Here is a 19,476-nt window from a genome sequence, read left to right on the forward strand (position 1 = left end):
TAATAATGTAAACGTAGTGAGTGGAAAGCACATCGTCTGATTTGTCGTGCTACATTATTTACTTTATGTAGTTATCAATATCATCCCGCGGACTGATTTACAATAGGGTAATCAAAAGTACTACGTATTATAATCAAAACAACCTTATACCGACACAATGTATAAGGAATACTCTAATATGTTCCAACGTTACCGTTAATGTAATATTTGTCTAATATTACCGATAGTGAAACACCGTAATTTTATCTAATGTTACCGGTAGTGGAAAACATACCGTAACATTTTTCCCCGGGCGCTAAGATAAAAATGAAGAATGTTAAAGATGAATTTTTATTTGTAATTCTTTAGTAAATCTTGTCTCTTCTCCGCCGAACAATCTAATAGCTTTATATTGCTTAAATTTTTATTCGGTACTTCTTTCTCTTTCAAATATTTCAAAAACAGAGAATTATGATGAATTCGAACCACTACATAAGGACCAGTCTACACACGCATGTATTTATGAGTGATTCTTGTATATACATCTGAAAGAAAGTTCGTTTTAACCATTATTAATATACCTTCTTGTATAGTTACCGATTGCTTGTATTTCTGACATAATTTACGTTTACATTTAGATAAATCTCGTGGAAACGCCTGTATATATCTTCTTGATTCTGCCTCTAATTCTAATGATCAAGGAAAACTTTCTTTAAATATATCATTAACTGAATATGAAATGAAATGTTCAGCTGGAGTACTATTTATTACGCTGTTATAGGAATAATTTTACAAATCCTAAGCATGCTTTAGTACATTTTTCCATTTAGTGTGATTCTGGTAACACATTAGTTGAATAATTCGGTTTAATTTCTAATGGGATCGTTCTACGATTCCGTTGGCCTTAGGATTATAGGATGTAGTAAGAATATGATGTATGTTATGCTCCACACAATAATTTTTCCAGCGATTAGAGACACATTTCGGTCCTTTATCTGATACTATTTGACTATGGTAAGGGAACACGAATAATAGTGGTTTTCAATACACGAATCATGTCATTAACTGTAGCTGTTTTCAAATGTTGGTAGCAGACAAATCTAGTATAAAAATCTATAATTGATATTATGAAGTAATACCCACAACTGCAGGGGAGTTTTCCTACAAGATCTACACAATTTTTGATGGGAGTTTTCAGCTTCAGTATGTAGATCTTCTCTGGCAATTATACGATTGGAAAATTTTGTTTTAGCACATAATTCACAGTTTTTAATATATTGTACAAAAGTATGTCTGGTGTTTGCAATGGAATAAACTTCGTGGAAGATGTACGCATTCATTTATCCCAAAATGAACAGTGTAATATATTTTCTCAACTACTTTATCTATTAGAGCTACCGGAATAACTAAAAACCATGTATGTATTTTTAGATTCTTTATAAATACCAAACCGTCAACTATTTTAACGCAGTTTGGTATTGAATGCAGTTTATGTTTCAACTGCATACAATAAGAATCGCACTGTTGTAACTCAATTTCTTGCTGTTCAAACCAAGTTTTCACCTCATATCTAGAAATTTATTTGATAAGTATCTAATTCGGTAGGAATTTCAGGAGTATTACTACTTAACAAATCAGCTATTTTATTATCAGTACCTTTAATATCTTCAAAAGTTAAACCAAATATTTTAATTTCAATAGAATTTTTGTCGTTCGCATATGCAAGATTTGGAGAGTAAAAACATAAGTAACAGCATTGTTGTCACAATGAACCGTTACTTTGCATCCTAGAATATAATACAAAGAATGTTCACAAAAGAACAGTACAGCCAAAAGTGCCGGTTGAAAAACCAAAAACGATATTTCATACATTTTTAACTTTCCACTGGCATACTCGGTAACCAGAAAATCCCCATTTTGTTTATATTGTGCTAAGTACCCCACTAAATTTTCCAATGACGCATCCGAGAATAAATGAAAATTCCTTGTAAAATCTGGCTGGCTTGATGCAGGGGGTTCACATATTAAAATTATAAATTCTTGGAATAGATCTAAAATTTCTGACGTAAGTCGAAATTTCCCTTCTTTCTTTAACAGATCAAATAATGGAGCAGTCAATGCTGCACAACCTCAGACGAACTTCCTTCTCCAAGAAAGAATTACATGGAAAGATCATAATTTCATTTGAGTCGTAGGCATCGGGAAAAATTTAATGGCTTCGTTTTATTTGGGATTAGGTCTTATCTCAATCTCATCTACAATATGACCGAGGAATACGAATTTTGTTTGCAAAAATTTGCATTTCTTGAAGTTCAAAGCGAAATTTCCACAATCCAAAATTTTGAACACATTCTTCAAATTTTTAAAATGATCTAAAATTTTGGAGATAAAACATAAAATATCAGTTAAATACACAACTACCAACTTTCTTGTACTTTATCCAAAGTATGAATTCACTATTGTTTGAAAAATACTTGGGCTCGACTTAAGTATCATTGGCAAATCACACAATACGTATTGTCGACGTAAATAAATAAAACTAGTACAATAATAGAAATCAGGGTGCAACTTTACGCCAAAATAGCCCAAAGAAGGATTCCAGTCGATTTTCGTCACCTTTACGTAATGTCCACGTTTCCGCCCTATACAGTACAACACTTTAACTAAGCATTTTATGAGTCTTTTTCTCAACTCTTTGTTCAAGGTCCCACAAAACAGACTTTTGTTCTTCCTAAAGGCTTCTTTCACCATTCCTATCCTTGCTTTTATTTCACGTTTTCATTTCATGTCATTACTGAGAATACTACCCAGATATCGAAAACTATTCACTTGTTCTATTTTCTTCCCTCTTACTTTTATATTTGACACAAACCCCTTCGTTCCAATCACCATGGTTTTTGTCTTTCTAACATTTACTTTCATTCCATATTCTTCAAATATCTTTCTCATTTTTTTCTAACCATTTATTGATTTTATTTTCAGATTCTGTAACAAGCGCCATATCGTCTCCAAATCTTATGCGTCTAATCATTCTACCTCCTATCGAAATGCCATCATCAACATGTAGGCTCTTTTTCGCTATATCTTCTAGATAGACATTAAATAGTGTTGGCTAGAGGCAGCATCCTTGTCGAAATCCCCTTCCAATTGCACTCTCTTCCGTCAGTTCTTCCTCTAACTAAAATTGTGATCAGACGAATTTTATTTCTGAATTATCGAACTTTTATTGCATCTGACTATTTATAAAATTTTTATGTTGTTAATTCCAAGATCTTGCAGAAGTGAACCAAGCATTGAAACCATTCAGTTTTATTTAAGTGGAAAATATCATTAAGCTTATTTATAGTATATCAACATGAACGCAATATCAATCAATCAACTGAATGTACGAGAATGTACTATTATTCAATTTCACCAGATAAAAATTTTAAATATTTGCATATCTTTTATTGCAATGTCATATTCGTTAAACAACAACAATACTCCTTCATCTCTCATGGAGTCATCTCCAAGAATGAATAACAAAATTATTTTAGGAAATTGAAAAGAATAGAACAGAATTGAGGTTTAGCTCCATATTTCACCAAGCGTGCTCAGAATTACATTCTCCATTCAATAGACAAACAACACTAATACAATTACTATTTTTTTAAATAATTCAACATACTTTATATACTGAAAATATTACCTTTACATAGAACAGAAGCTTGATATTCACCCAGCAATATTCATCAAGTTATCCGGAAAGCGTGCACGACATTAATATGAAAAGAATACGACACACGATAAAATTATATCTACCTAACTAATGTAACCTAACCTAACCAATAACTACGGTGTATCTTACTCCTACCTCATCTAGTCCAAATTTTGAAATCTCAAATATCTAACAATATTTGAAGACTCATTTCATACTTCAAACGGCAGATAACATATATGTAGGAAATTCACACAATTCGAAGATCACACTATATTAAAAGAAATCAAACACACAAACATACATATATATTGCACGCTATAGCTAGAGTTGCCTCAACATCTCTTTATGTTATCAGGAATAACAAATTTATTTTTAGTAATTTTCCAAAGTATGCAAATCAGGATTTGATTATTCCCCATAATTCAGTTCTTATAAAATTCTGATTTTATACGTTAGGGGTATCACAACGGCAATGCTCATTCAATGATGAAAATCAAATTCTAAAGAGATTCTGTGATCAGCACTGTCAACGATATTAATATATATATATATATATATATATATATATATATATATATATATATATAATAAGTAACATATTTTTAAGATGTCAGCATCAAGACGATGTACAAAACTCTCACTATCTGGTATCATAGCAGGAGCTAATTATAGGAGACGTATGGATCATGATTATTAGATTTTGACTTTAATCATTTCCTTCGTCCCAAAGACTGTCAAAGCTTGTGTGACTTTGCGATACACTTATCGAATCTCCATCATTATCACATACATAATGAAGAAAATGATTATTGTTCCTGATTAGAAGATTTTAATTTAGTCATCAAAACAACGTCACTGATACTGAAAGTCACAGATACTCTAAAAAGGTTTAAAATTAAAAGGATTAATAGGATACTCTAAAAAGGTAATTTATCACGATACTTCTAGACTTGTACAAAATAGAGAATATAGTCACTAACCATTGTCCTGGCCTGATCTTCCACACAGTGCTGAAATTACCTGGTTGATTACCTGGTTGGTGCTAAGATTACCTTGTCAGTCTCATTGTTCCTGAATCACCTTACATAGCACCGGGATACATCTTGGACGTTACTATTTCTCTAGATAAATCTCTAATTGTGATTCATCCATACTGCTATCTCCGAGATCACCCTTATCCGCATCCCAAGAGGAACATTATTCATCGCAGTGAATTTCTCACAGAAAGAGACCTATTTGTATCTAATTGTGTGCTAGGCTAACTAATTATAGATTTTATGTAGGTTATATGGACTAAACTATTGTTTGAGGTGCACATTTCCTTTTAATTTTTGGAGGAGTTCTCACTGTGTTCTTTCCTATTTCTGGTTTTCTATACAAAAAAGTCACCCCCTCTTGACAGTACTAGATATAACTATAATAAATATTTTATTTCATATTTCGGCTCGTAAAATACACAATCAGTTTTAAGCAAAAAGAGAAAATTTATTTATTTTCCCCAATTCCATTATTCCTATTTATACTTCGTATTTAATTTGGCTATTCCAACCATGATACATACCAATATGGCGGACGTCCGTCACCGCTCCGTAAAGCATGCCGATTCACGCAAGATCTCAACCCTCCGTACAGCCTTCAGCAACCAAACAGGTAAGCTTATCATAAAACACATTAAAGCATTCGCTCGTTTATCAGAATAATGGCACTTATGCTAAATAGCCTATGTGTAATTTAAATCTCTATACATATAAACGATAAATTCGATCTTTCTTACATTGAAACATTTGGCCTAAAGTTACGTAAGCAAAAGTAATCTATAACATTTCTTCATGAATTATTGACAAATACCTTTTGAGTTTAAAGCAATTTCATTATTGTTGACTGCAGTCGCAATAATAAATAATTTATCTCGCTTTTTCGTAGTATAATTCCGTAGTCTTAATAATATAAACATAGTGAATGCAAAGCGCATCGTCTGAGTTGTCGTGCTACATCATTTATTTTATGTAGCTATCAATATCATCCTGTCGGTACTGCCGGACATTAGGGTAATCAAAAGTACTACGTATTATAATCAAAACAAGCTAATACTGACACAGTGTATAAGAATTGAATTGACTCGACAATTATTATTTTCAGTTTCGTCGCTTTCTTATGAATTATAACAATAATTGATTCTTTCCACTCTTGTGGTAATTCCTGCTGTTCCAGATATACAATTTTTCTTATTCAAGGTTGTGAAATATTGATTTATTTTTACTGATATACTTTGTCAGGAGTAAGAGTGCACAAAACAGAACGTGTAGTTTAAGATATAAACCGAAACGTTACATTTGTTTATTGCTTTAGAAAAGAGAGTGCTTCCCGAAACTCATATACATTGAACACTGAATTAGTAACTTTGAAATATTTATCCAATGAAAACAATACAATTGTGAAATTTATTATTTTTCTAATTCGTTATTTTGATCCGACGTATCACTTAGAAGCTCATAACTATATTTGTATTTAATAGCTAGAAGCTGTTTAATATATGTATTTATACATCTAAAGCTATTTTTCTCGAATGCAAAATTTTTAATTACATCTTAATACTTTGAAATGCAGTAGTAACAACATGTTTTTCTCTCTTTTAAACAGCTCCAATGTGTATTCCGTTTATTGGTAATTTTTGGTACCATCTTTATCTTTTCCTAAAATTTCGATCTTGGAGTAAAGTACTTATGCGTATAAGCAACGAATATGGACCAATTAATATTATTAATCAATTTGGCTATATTCAGTTTGTTGTTAGCAACAAAGAAGGAGTAACTCAAGTACTTACAAAACGAGAAACAGAAGGACGTGACATGTTTCCAGTCACTGCATATTTGTATGATACGGAAGAAGGTAAGTAATTCTTTTAATAATACATAATTTTAAAATTTAAAATTCAATACATGTTTTAGGCATCAACTCACACTTGACGAAACAAGAAGACCAGGATGCACTTAACGTTGAGTCTTTGTTACAAGTGTATAAACACAAAAGAAATACTACAACACCAGTCCTCATCGAGTCTGACTCAAGCAACAAGAACAAAAAATAACCCAATCGAAGCATTATCAACAGTTCTTCAGATAAGGAACATCGCTAATATATGAGTTAATCCATACGAAGTGGCTTATAGGTGATTGCTCGACCATGTCCGAAAATAATAAAAATTTGAGTGAAATAACCCTTGTGTATGAGGTCAATAACATCATTTATGTTTTCGTATGAACAACTGTTTCTAAATGGCGACCATCTTTGTAGTCGGTGGAGTGCCAATCTTTGCATTTGCAAGGAGTTATTCAGGGCGTACGAATCAGACGAACATCTAGCAGAAACGCACAGGCGAGACTGAGTTACACGGAAAATATAAACTTTTGCTTCTAAATAAATATCCAGAGATGGAAGCCAATACATGAAATCACCAGAAAAAAACTATAGAAAATTACACTTTTAAAGGGGCTCTTTTGGGAATGGCATAAAGTGAGGGCTCATAATTTTTGTGCTGAATACTATTACGTGTAAAGAGTTTGCAGAAATATCAACAGCTATGATACTACTGGCTCTGTAGATTTATGGGGTTCGAAAATTGATGTTTGTGATTTTGATGCTATACTTGGGGCGTAATATCTCAGGAGGGCAAAGTGATAAATATTTCTGCTTAGCCACAAAGTAATTCTACATGTGAATAAAGTATTGCAAAAATCATGACAGATATTACATATATATAAAAAAGTGAGGAGATGGTAAAAACATGAAGAAAGCACATGCGTGACGATGTTTGTAGCACCGTCAAATGTTTGGATATATTTCGGCCTACGGCCTCGAACGTTTAACGCATACAATTCTATGAAATTTCAAGTTTCTTTTCGTATTTCAACTCTCTAGAAAATAATATTTGTGTCACAAGAAAACACCTATTTAAATAACATGGGAATTACTTCATCCCCGAATAGATACCTTAGAAACTAAAAATATTCACTTTTGGCAATTTTCCTATTGGTTAGCCCCGAAAGTTTATAATCATGCCAAATTTAATCTTTCTAGTCCTGCCGGAAGTCAATAAACATTTTGGGGCTTAGAAAGTGTCCCATGCAAATAACATTGAAAACACTTTCCTGTTCCCCATAAAAAACTCCCTACGGTTGAACTTTTTTTTATTTTTGGTGATTTTCTTAAGTAATGCTAACGAAAACGAACAGCATATCGAATTACAAGTTTCTAATCTAATTACAAGTACCCAAATTATGAGATTATAAGCCCAAAAAGGGCTCATTTAAATAACATAAAGAATTTCTTCATACCCCCTTTAGACCCCTGAAAATTAAGAATATTAACTTTTCGCAATTTTCCAGTGGGTTAGTACCTGAAAGCTACAATCATGTTAAATTTCAACTTTCCACGTCAACCCTTTATTTTATATCAGTTCATGCACTTCGTATATAGTTAGGATAGGTATAACGCAACCCTTTGAACATATTAACTTCCGTAACTGGGATTAGATTTCAATGTCGTTTTGCTGATACATTAAGTGCCTTAATACCGGGGTTCAGATTGACGATGGGTGTCGTGGGTGCAAGGGGAAGCTAACGTCCTTACCATATAGACGTGCCGATTATCAAGGAGCTAGAAAAATGGAACAAACGCCACTCGCAAGCTTTTACACAACTGAACATGAAAAGCGGGACTAATTGTTGTAACATCCTTCGGTTTTGAGAATAGGTCCTTCGAGATATTCAAGAGACATATGCATCGGTGACAGCCAACATACTAACGGATGTTTCTCATTCTACTTCTCTCTATTACGATACATACTGGGCTGTTAATGGCAACCATTTTGAGCACCATCAGCAACTATAAAGGTACAGGACTTGTATTGTGTTTTATGTTAAAATATAAAACTAGCGACGTAATGTACATTTAGGACTGACATGAATTGTAAGCTTTTCTTTTTACCTTGAACTACAATATCGACGAACTTCTTCCACGGATTTTGAATCTCTTTCTCTCCTCCCTTCCTCCTCTCTCTCTCTCCCTCTTATATATATATATATATATATATATATATATATATATATATATATATACATATATATATATATATATATATATAGATAGATAGATAGATAGATACCCACCCGTAAGTGTGTGGGTGTTTATAGAATGAAATTGTATGTAACATCGCAAAACTAATGACATTTTATAATTGGATAACACGTGGATTTTTAATTGAGATTACCCGGGAGTAACGATCTAAGTCCATTATTTGCGAATTTGAGCAGGTTTATACCAAATAGTGGTCTTTCATTTAGTATACTGTGTATTTTGGAAACGTGACCAATATCCCTTTGGAAAAAACGTCTACTTTGGCAAAACGATCGAAGTCCACAGGTCCATCGGAAAAACGATCGAAGTTCTCAGTTCCATAGTCTCACTGATTCAATGCAAAGCCAAGTTGAGCTCGTGTGTCGATACGTTTCATTGTCTGTATTCATGTTTGTGAGTTTAGTATCAGTGCATAACATTAGTAAACCTTTAGTTTGTCAGTTGATTTCTGCTCGTGTGCTGTGCTTTGCATTGGACAACACTACTTCAGATGAAGACTCTGCCCGGAAAGCTGGGCCCAATGGGAGGAAGAAAACATATGCGAGTTTCCGATGAAGTGAAACAGATTCGAGCCAAGAATTGCATCACTGGACATGATAACATGAAGTTTGATGATTAAGCTCGGTTGAAATTTGCTCCATGTTGTGGCAAGTTGCATGAAACACTGTTAGTTAGGGCGGAGCGTTTTGCACTTTTATTGGAAATTCGATGACGGCTAGTACGGAAAAGGTGACATTAGTGTTACCGACCTTACTGATTATTTTATTTTTTATTTTTTGTACAAACCATTACCCTGCCCCAACGGTCTTAAATCTTAAGTGTTTGGTTATGCAACAGGCACAATACCAATGACTGAAGAGCTGTGGTCGTTTTTACAGTTTCCTGGTGGCTATAATACAATCATTTTATTAAACCAAACTTGTAGCAATGCCAGTTAATAATTTTAAAATATTTATGAGTCAAAGTGCAGCTATATTAGCTCAGTTGTTGGAATTAGTGTACAGATTTTCTTTGGAATTCCACGTTAGCGATGATTATAGGCATAACTCTTGAAATAACACGATTTTTTGTGTAACTCTTCGCTCATTTTGCTCTTTATGCAAAATAACCCACAACTCGCCACGGGGAGGTGCTTGCGCATAGAGTTCCACCCACCCACCCAACCAGTAAACATACGTTGACATTTGACCTTAGGTCACGTAGTTCTTCTTGGTCTCGAAGCGGGGCATTCTTGTTCTAGACTTCCGTTTGGCTCTAACGAAGATATGTCTTGCGTTCTGGCCGCACTTTTTCGACACTGCCTCGGACACCAGCATCACTATGCGTTCCACAGCTTGACTATGGCAAGGGAATGTAGTGGTTAGAGTAGCTGAAGTTCGGATATTTTCTTCAAGCTGATGATCCGTTATTTTTCGTGTGATTGGCGGCTATCTTAGACATTTAGGCCAATTAATCATGTCGTATTAATTGTGAGCTGTAAAGTTTAATTTCGGGACAATGGAGTCACGTGGGCGGTTTGAGCTCGGAGTCTTCTGGTTCCGGCACTATTTATCCTTCTCGAGCCTAACACTCGAATATACGGTTTTTCATCTGCTTTCTTCGCTATCAGCAGGTTTTGGTGATGAGAGTAGTATCCGTTTGTTTGTAGAACAGAATAAACTATGTGTTGTGGATTTTCTGGCAGAAAACGTGATAGCTTAACTATGCTAAACAGGTGCATGGCGCCCATTTCGCAGTATTGAAAACCAGACTGGAGCGTATATTTTAACACTATATTGGCAAAGTAAACACAAACTTGAACTAGGCTTATCAGTACTAATATATTGGCGAAGCATCCTACAGGCCAATGTAAGCCATCGTGAATGTGATAAAGGTCCTGGTTTTCTTTTTGCTAGATCGGTGTACACATTCCTGTAGCAACAGCCTCACAAATTTCAAAGAGATAATTCTAGTCGCTGCTTAAACCATATGTTTTTTTTTTCATTTCAGACACTCATTCAACAAGAATGGGTGTAAGGAGAGGGTGATCGTTCACAATCCTTTAATTTCTTTTAGATGGGGCCGTAAAAAGCGTTGGGTCCGGTCGTCCCAAAATCCAATTCAGTGACCAGGTGTCGAAATATCATCTCATTGGTATGAAGAAGGCAAGTGAGATGCTTCAGTTCCTTTCTTAGGGATCTTTGTATCTGGCTTATCCCTTCCTGTGTTCGTAGCTTTAACATAGCTGTCGACTGCCTCAAGATTTGAGACGTCGTACTGGTTGTTCTCTGAAAGTTCCAGTATAGAGTCGACAATATCCTTACCAGTACCTGACTTAGGTGTGACATTACCCAAGTATTCTGTACCGGGCTCCAATAGAACCGTGATTTGGTTTTCTGTATCCTCTCGTCTTCGTAGTTTGCCATTAATTTTTATTGCACAAGAGTTGGATCATTTATTCCGTCGAAGAAAACACTTGTAATCGCCCGGCCTAGGTGTGTCTTTTCTTTCTGAATCTTCTCGCTCAATTTATTATTTCCTCTTCGTACCGTAGAGATGTCAACAACAAGACGTTTGCCATCTGGCGTTATGAGTCTCGCGTCCTGAAATACGGCAGAAGCGATCAAAGCAACCTGTCTGTCTGAAGGTCCAGTTCTAAACACGGCCTCCGCTGTATTTTGAAGACAGATGAACTTTAGGCTGTTACTTTCTTATAGGCGATATCTACGAATCGGATTGCACTAAGAATACTATAACTTTAGGTACAATGCACAAACTCGCTGTCTTAACAGTAACAGTAGCGAAATAAAAGCGTTAAAGCTTAAGCTGCAATAAATTGAACTGTTGGTTTAGTTTTCCGAAATACACAACATTTATGCAACCGTCGAACTTCGATCGAGAATATTCAAGAAACCTCGGGGTACGTGCTGGAGCCAACGAGGGAAGCGGGAGGTACGCGAATCTTCTGGACGTAGCCGAACGTTGCGACGACGCTCGAAGAGCATGGACAAACTAAGCAACAACGAAGTTGTGCAGACTGTCGCTAGATTGAATTTTCTGTCAGTGTAGATGACAGTCGAAGAGTTGGAAAAAAGAAATCGTGCTATATTAAGAGCTATGCCTATATTCATCGTTAACATGGCATTCCAAACAAAATCTGGGCAATAGTTCCAACAACTGAGCTAATATGGCTGTACTTTGACTCATAAACATTTTAAAATTGTTTACTGGCTTTGCAAGTTTGGTTTAATAAAGTCATTGTATTATAGCCATGAGGTAACTCTATAAACGACCACAAGTAGCTTTTCTGTGGGCATAACCAAACACTTAAAAAAATTTAAGTCCGTTGGTTCAGGGTAAGTTGTTGTCAAAAAAACAAAAAAATATCAGTAAGGTCAGTGCCACTAATGGCACCTTTTTGCACACTAGCCGTCCTCGAATTTCCATCAAAAGTGCAAACTGTTCCATCCAACTGTACGTGACTTGCACCTATTCTGCGATTCGTGTCAAAGGCAGAATAAGAAGTAAACAATATTTTAATTGTTTCACTTTCTGGTTTACACAACAGGATTGTTTCAGAGTATTCCGATTACATTTCCGGTAAGGAGCCATTCATTTCTAGAATGTGACAAAAACGTGAACGCAATAAATACCGGATCCAAATGTGAAACACGTAATGACTGGTGTGAGATCATTGAACACGCACGCCAAAAAAAACCGAACCTTTCATTGTGATAGACTATAAGCCGGAATGTTTCCGACAATGAACAACATTTTTTATCTAGAGGTACAAGAAAAAAAATACCCTTTTGCACAAAAGACAGCCTTACAATTCCTTGTGAAGAAGATAGATACAGTGGTTCACGTTCGAAAGTCATACTTTTTTCATATGAAACATACAAAATCATAGAAACCTCCCAACTTCCAGAAATGAAATGAGATCTATTGCCTTCGATAAAGAAGGGATTGCGGATATGAATTTCCTGTACAAAACTTGAATATTCGCATTTCTTGACGCAATAAGCGCATCAGTACTTCAGTTCATAGAGAATATTTGAAAATGAGGTGGACGAAAACAATGTGTAAGTTTCAGATAAAACACACCCCACAAACAAGTTACAAACAGAGATATTATCTCTATGAATCTATAGTTTATTCAAGAAAGATTCTGTATTTCTGTTCTGTAACTGTAATTATTTTATTTGTAACACTTAACCATTCTAAATTAAAAGACAGTAGGTTTCAATAAAATTGTGTATTACTTAAGAACAGAAAACAAACGCAATAATTGTCCAGAACAAACTAAAAATAGTCCTTAGAGTTTTAAATCGCTTTTTCTCACAATGTTAAAAAATGGACTTAGATCGTTATTCCCGTGTGTCCTTCAATTTTTTCTCATCATCAAACTTCAGTTACTTTTTCATCGAAAGTTCTTTCTTAGTTTGTCTACTTTCCATACGATTAAATATTTATTCATTTCAGGAATAATGTTTGGAAGTGGATCGTCTGTCTTGGAGAACAAAAAATTGTGTTTAAGATCACTAAACGATTTAGGATTCGGAAAGAGTGGCATGTGTTCAATTATCTTAGATGAAAGTGTACGTTTTATAACAATGTTACAGAAGAAGATTCGCGAATCTGGATCCAAAATTGTTTCGATGGATCACTTATTTTCTGCTCCAACTTTCAATTGCGTTTGGAATATTGTTGCAGGACATACTTTCAATTATAATGATCCATTGTTACTAAACATGGTGAAGAAAATTGAAGAATTAGAAACAGTAATAACGAATTCAGCATTGATTATGAATGTGTATCCATATCTTCGTTTTATTGCACCGGAATTGACATCATACAATCAACAAATAAGAGTAAAGGAGTGTCTGAATGGCTATATCAAGGTAAATAATTTTGGTTTCCCGTTTAATTCCATTTTACTTTTATGCTCCGTCATCAGCAATGTTATATGCATCTAATGTGCCTCTTAATAACTAATGTAAAATTATTTACTCCAATTTATGTAAGCAAATAATACTGAAATTACTATGATTTGAACAAAGTACAGGACGGTAAAGGGACTAGGGTACTGTAATATCAACTAAGTTAAATTCATTGATACTAGTTATAAGAAGTAAGCAAAATAAATATTATCCGATAGCCATAGCTAAATTCAGTATATTAACTTATTTCCATTTACTTCCACCGTTTGAAACGTACATCGAGCAGTGTGTATTGAATTCTATAGAAGGGTACATCATGTGTAGATTTCTGTGTTACTTCTGTGTTCTGTGTTCTGTGTTACTGTGAACGGAAAAATACATTCTCAGATGGATTCAAAAATATTTCACTTAAGCTACATATATAGAAAGTACTTTTGATTAAAAAAAATAAATTTAGAGCTGTATTTTCAATGTCACTTTAAGCTACATATAAAGCCAACTTTATCAGAAGCTTTGAATGGGAAGATAATTGCATCAATATTTGATACAGCAGGCTATTTCATATTTTAGCTATCTCTTCTACGTTTTTCTGCTTTGTGGAGTCTATATGAATAGATCTATTATTTATACTTGAAAATACATTGAAAGACAGTATTTGTGAATTTTAAAAATCGTCATATTCTCACAAAATGATAGTTCTACCCATACAAGCAGTTGAAACAACAAAAGCAATAATCGCAAAACTGGAAGACTAAGGATGATTTTACAAACAACTATTCATTTGCAATATTAAGTTCGTTATTTAAAAGCACTGTTTGAATGTAACTGTATTAAAATTCTCACATTAATATAAATATGATACTTGAACATTATATTATAAACCGAATCACATTCAAAACATAGTATCCATATCAGCATGACCTACCATTAAGTTTATTTATTGTACAAGAACAAAAAGGATTAAACTTCAATTATAGTGTCCTGTACATAAATAATAATGTTCTATCAAACATATATGATAATAAAAGCATGCACAAACTCTCGTTTTACAATCAATTAGATCCAGTTTTAAATCGTAATGAATATCTATTACATAAAGTGCAATAATGTCGTTATATGAAGAAAACATTATCCACAAAGGAGAGTTGGGTAGTATATTAATTCTTGTTTTCTTAGAGTAGAATGTCCGTGTGTTTGCTGTTCTAGTTCTATTTGTTGAGGCACACAGAAACAATTCTGAAAGTAATTCTGCTCGTCCAAATTAACGGGTTAAAATTTAGTGTAACAACAAAAGATCAAATAAGCATCTCCTTTTTCTTAACGTTTAAAATTTAAAGTTCGATAGTAAGTGTTCATAAGACGTAGTTGGGGTAGAAACCATTTTTCTAATATGCAACGATATTTGAGAATTTAAACTGGACCGTTTCTATTGCTGCGGAATAATTACTGAGTGTCCAAACAATAAAACAGTGTTCTGATTTTGACCTTATATATGAGGAAAATAGTTTTATAAATGTTCATTCTATGTAGAAATCGTGTCTTAACCTATAAATAAAATTTAGGTTTCTATATGCACCACATCTCACTGCGTGAATGTGTTGCAATAAAGCTTAGCCTGTTATCAAAAATAACTCCTAAGACCTTTATTAACCTTTTTTTTGAATTTTATAAGCAGTTCAATTTGTTTTGAGACAAAGTTAATATGATTGTCATGACTCGTAAATGATACGGATTTAAATTTGGACATATTTAATGCTACATTGTTCTTATTGCAACAGATTTTAGCTCACTGTAGATCCTGTTGAAGTTTCACACATTTATCAGTGGGTAGTGGTTTAGAACATATATTTTTATTCAAAACAAAGAGATTGAGAATATTCAATTTAAAGATAAACATCATTACTAATGGAAAGAAATAACAGAGGCCATAGATGAGATTCTTGAGTAACTCACAACAGAGTATTGAACTTTCGGTATTAAACCACTTGTGTGAAATAGATTCTTTACCATGATGCAAATATGATTCAAGACACTCAATTGTTTGCTTTCCAAACTGCGTAGAACAAGTTTAAGTAGCAAACATCATGAACAACGATGTCAAAAGCCTTGCTAAAATCCATATAAATGGCACTAACTCGATCATCTCCATATATTTCAGTTTCCAAAAAAAGTTTGGTATTGCTAAATGTGTCGAAATAGACACAATGTAACAAGCTATGCTGATAAGTCGATAAAACAACCTTTGCATAATTTGAAATTTTTGTAAGTATTTTGCCAAAGGACGACAAAAGATCTAGTGCCTTTTAGTTTTGTTCCTCGTGTTTCTACATTTCAGTAATTGAAATCAAAACTTTCTCCACTTGTTTGGGAACGAATTAGTTCTGCTTGAAATACGAAATATACCGTGGAAGAAGAATTTAAATATATCATTCCAACTTTCTACAACATACAGAGGAATGTTATTGGGACCACAAGACACATTTGCTTGTAGGGCTTTGATCGCTCTTTCTTTTTCCTCAACTTTTATTCCAAGTAATTGGAAATTTTTTAATATATTAAATTCCTCCCTATTGGCATGAAGAGGTTCAACGTTATATTTTGATGGTGCAATGTTGTGACATTGATGAAAATAACTTGAAAATATCTGTGTAATTTCATTTTCACGCTTTACTCTGGTCATTCTATGTGAAGACTCATGATGACAGATGTTTGGGTTTGATATTAATAAAACTCCAGACCTGACTTGAGTCGTATTTGATAGAACCTTCTGAGTTTATAATGATTTTGCTTTTCCTATTTCAAGTGACGCACTCAAATTGGTCAGAAAGATTTAATGTATAGGTCTGCGCACTTCTTCTTGGAGTATGTTTTTTTTTCATAATGATATCATAAGTAAATTCACATGGATAATTTGAGCAAATATACCTATTAGCAGATACACATGTAGAAAGTATGCTCTTAATAATTTTAGTAGAACCCTCCAAAGCCAACATTTATATCATCAGATTGCGAAATTGTACAGAATACAACACGCACAACAATTTTTAAATAAAGCCATGATTTCGCTATTTTTATAAATTATTTCCTGAATTATGATCGTTTATTATTTAATGAGAAATATGTTAACTTCATGTCTCAGGGGCTATGCTGTGTGCTTATGTTTGTAATAAATAACTGTCAGATTTAGGTGAAAAATAGCATTTTTATTGATTTTCCCAATGGTTTTTACTTCGAGTTTTATTCGAAAGTTTCTCGACATAAAATACTAAATAAAATTGATTTGGCTTTCTAATTGCTAACAGTTCTTCAATTACTGTACAGAGCATTGTTTATTTTTATAGTTTATTATGTTTTGAAAATAACCTAAAGCTCATCACGAGGAGCTGGATAGATGGCAAGGTTCATCAACCCAAAGGGACACTCCAAGATTTTCTTCTAGTTTTCCTTTTGGACTTTATATTTACTTTGTGTTCGAAATTCTGACATACGACCTCTATATTCCAGTATCGATTTTATGCGGGCATTACTTGCGCTGACACCGATAACAGAAGAATCAGCCTTTGTGATTATTTTCACTAGCTGCTTCACTCCTTTATAGTGACAGGGAAGGTCTTGAATTTCTTCTGTTTTCTTTAATATAGTCATCGACATTTTCATTTGTAATATTGTTATACAACTGTGTTCTTGGAGGGAGCATTCATGCCATAGTATTGCCCTGGAATAAAACTGGTGGTTGGTAATTCAATATGCGAAGTCTTTTCCTCTTTTTTCAATAATCTAACTTTCTTAAATCCTCGAAAACCAAATTTTTATATTTCTGAGTCTTGTCGGTTATTAAAGAAAGCAGAAGAGTTTCAGGATGTTTTGAGAGTGAGTTTTGTTGAATGACCCTATCAATCAGATCTCTCTTAACTCTTTGAAGGACGTTGGTACTTATATTGTACCACCTTTCAGATAACTAATTAGAAACACTATGCCGCAAAGAGTTAAGTGGTGTGGCAGAAATCGGGGAAAGAGAATCATTATTCCAGATGTTTCGTGCTCTGTCAGTTATCGATGTTTCCTCCTTGATAAAAAATCATACCGTTGCGTACTCAACTTTTATAACAGATTTAAGCACGGAAGAACAATTTATTTTCAATATTTGTTGAGCACTTTTGAGCGTTTTCTTAAAAGAATGAATTATGTTTTGTAAAATTTAAGTATTTTTTTAATAGTTTTACGAAATGTTTTACGCATATTTAAAGGTAGAAAAATTTACTATGTAACTTTTAATGGATCTTAGTTCCAAAGAGACGATCAGAGGTTCTTGATTCAATATATCACATTACACCAAAATAGTTTAATTTACGAATGCGATCGTGACGTGTATAAGACCTAATTAGTAACCTATGCTGCCAAGTAATTCTGTGCAGTTTTGTGCGCCTATCTCCACGTTTTGTGGACCATCGGAACTAGGTCAAAATAGGTCTCCAAATTGGGACGAATGTGACCCACTAATCCGCCACAAACGGATTTCGAGGTGGTTCCTTTGCATCGTTTTATGCGTATCTGGTGCCGTTTTGTGCGCATATTCTAACGTTTTGTGTGTCACTGAAAGTGCGTCAAAATTGGCCTACAAATATGGCGGGACAACTTTGTACTGCTCCGCCACCATCGAATTTTGAGGACGGAGTTTCCGTCATATCGTTTTGTGCGTGTTTTTGCCCTTTTTGTGCAGCTATTTAAATGATTAGTGCGTCATCGGAAGTGGTTCAAAATGGACTTCCATGTGGGAAGAAAGTGACTCACAGTTCCGCCACCAACGCTGTTCGAGATGGTCTTCTTTGTATTGTTTTGTGCCGATTTTGACCCACTTTCGGTAATGCAAAAAACATTGTAATAGGCGCAAAAACTTCACAAGTCACGCACAAAACGATGTGATGCAAACCGCGTCAAACTTCGTAGGTGACGGAACAGCATTAGGTTGTTCCGCCATATTTCTAGGTCCATTTTGACCCATTTCTGGCGACGCACAAAACGGCAAAAAACACGCACAATACGATGTACATGAAACCACCTCGAACTTCTTTTGTGGCAGAACAGTGGGTCACTTTCTTCGCACCTTGGAGGCCCATTTTAACACACTTCTGATGACGCAGAAAATATGGAAATAGGCGTAGAAAAGGCATAAAACATGCACAAAATGATATGATGAAAAGGATCTCAAAATTCTTTGGTGTCGGAATAGCATTTGCTTGTTACACTTCTTTTGTTGTCGCGTTTTTGCCCACTTCCGCTGACGCACAAAACGTGGAAGTATGGTCACAAAAAAGGCACAAAACGACGTGATGGAAATGATGGCAGAACAGCATTAACATGTTAAGCTCTATTTGTAGGCCCATTTTGACCTACTTTCGGTGACGCACAAAAGGTGTGAAAAGGCGCGAAGAACGGCACAAAATAATGCAAAAGAAACCACCTTGAAATTAGTTGGTGACGGAACACTGGGTCACTTTTTTCCTACCTTCAAATCCCATTTTGTCCCACTTCCGATGAAGCACAAAAAGTTTAAATAGATGCACAAAATGGCAAACAACACGCACAAAACGATGTGATGGAAAAGACCTCATAATTCGTTGGTGGCGGAACAGCATTACCTTTTTGAGCTATATGTTTAGGTCCATTTTGACGCACTACCGGTGACGCACAAAACGTAACAGTAGGCGGAAAATACCCCTCAATACATGCACGAAACGATGT

At 34.4% G+C, this 19,476-nt stretch overlaps 1 protein-coding gene across 1 annotated transcript in view; it reads left to right on the forward strand.

Annotated features, from left to right (window-relative positions):
* Positions 1–5,275: 5,275 nt before the first annotated feature.
* Positions 5,276–19,476, forward strand: part of LOC145692186 (methyl farnesoate epoxidase-like) — a 37,825-nt gene continuing 23,624 nt past the window's right edge. Inside the window, exons 1-3 of the mRNA XM_081767484.1 lie at positions 5,276–5,329; positions 6,463–6,568; positions 13,277–13,695. Of these exons, the coding sequence (XP_081623610.1) occupies positions 5,276–5,329; positions 6,463–6,568; positions 13,277–13,695 (579 nt within the window). The remainder of the gene's footprint in view (positions 5,330–6,462; positions 6,569–13,276; positions 13,696–19,476) is intronic.

The sequence above is a fragment of the Thermobia domestica genome, chromosome 8, assembly GCF_964235325.1.
Source record: "Thermobia domestica chromosome 8, izTheDome1.hap1.1, whole genome shotgun sequence".
Classification (NCBI taxonomy): Eukaryota; Metazoa; Arthropoda; class Insecta; order Zygentoma; family Lepismatidae; genus Thermobia; species Thermobia domestica.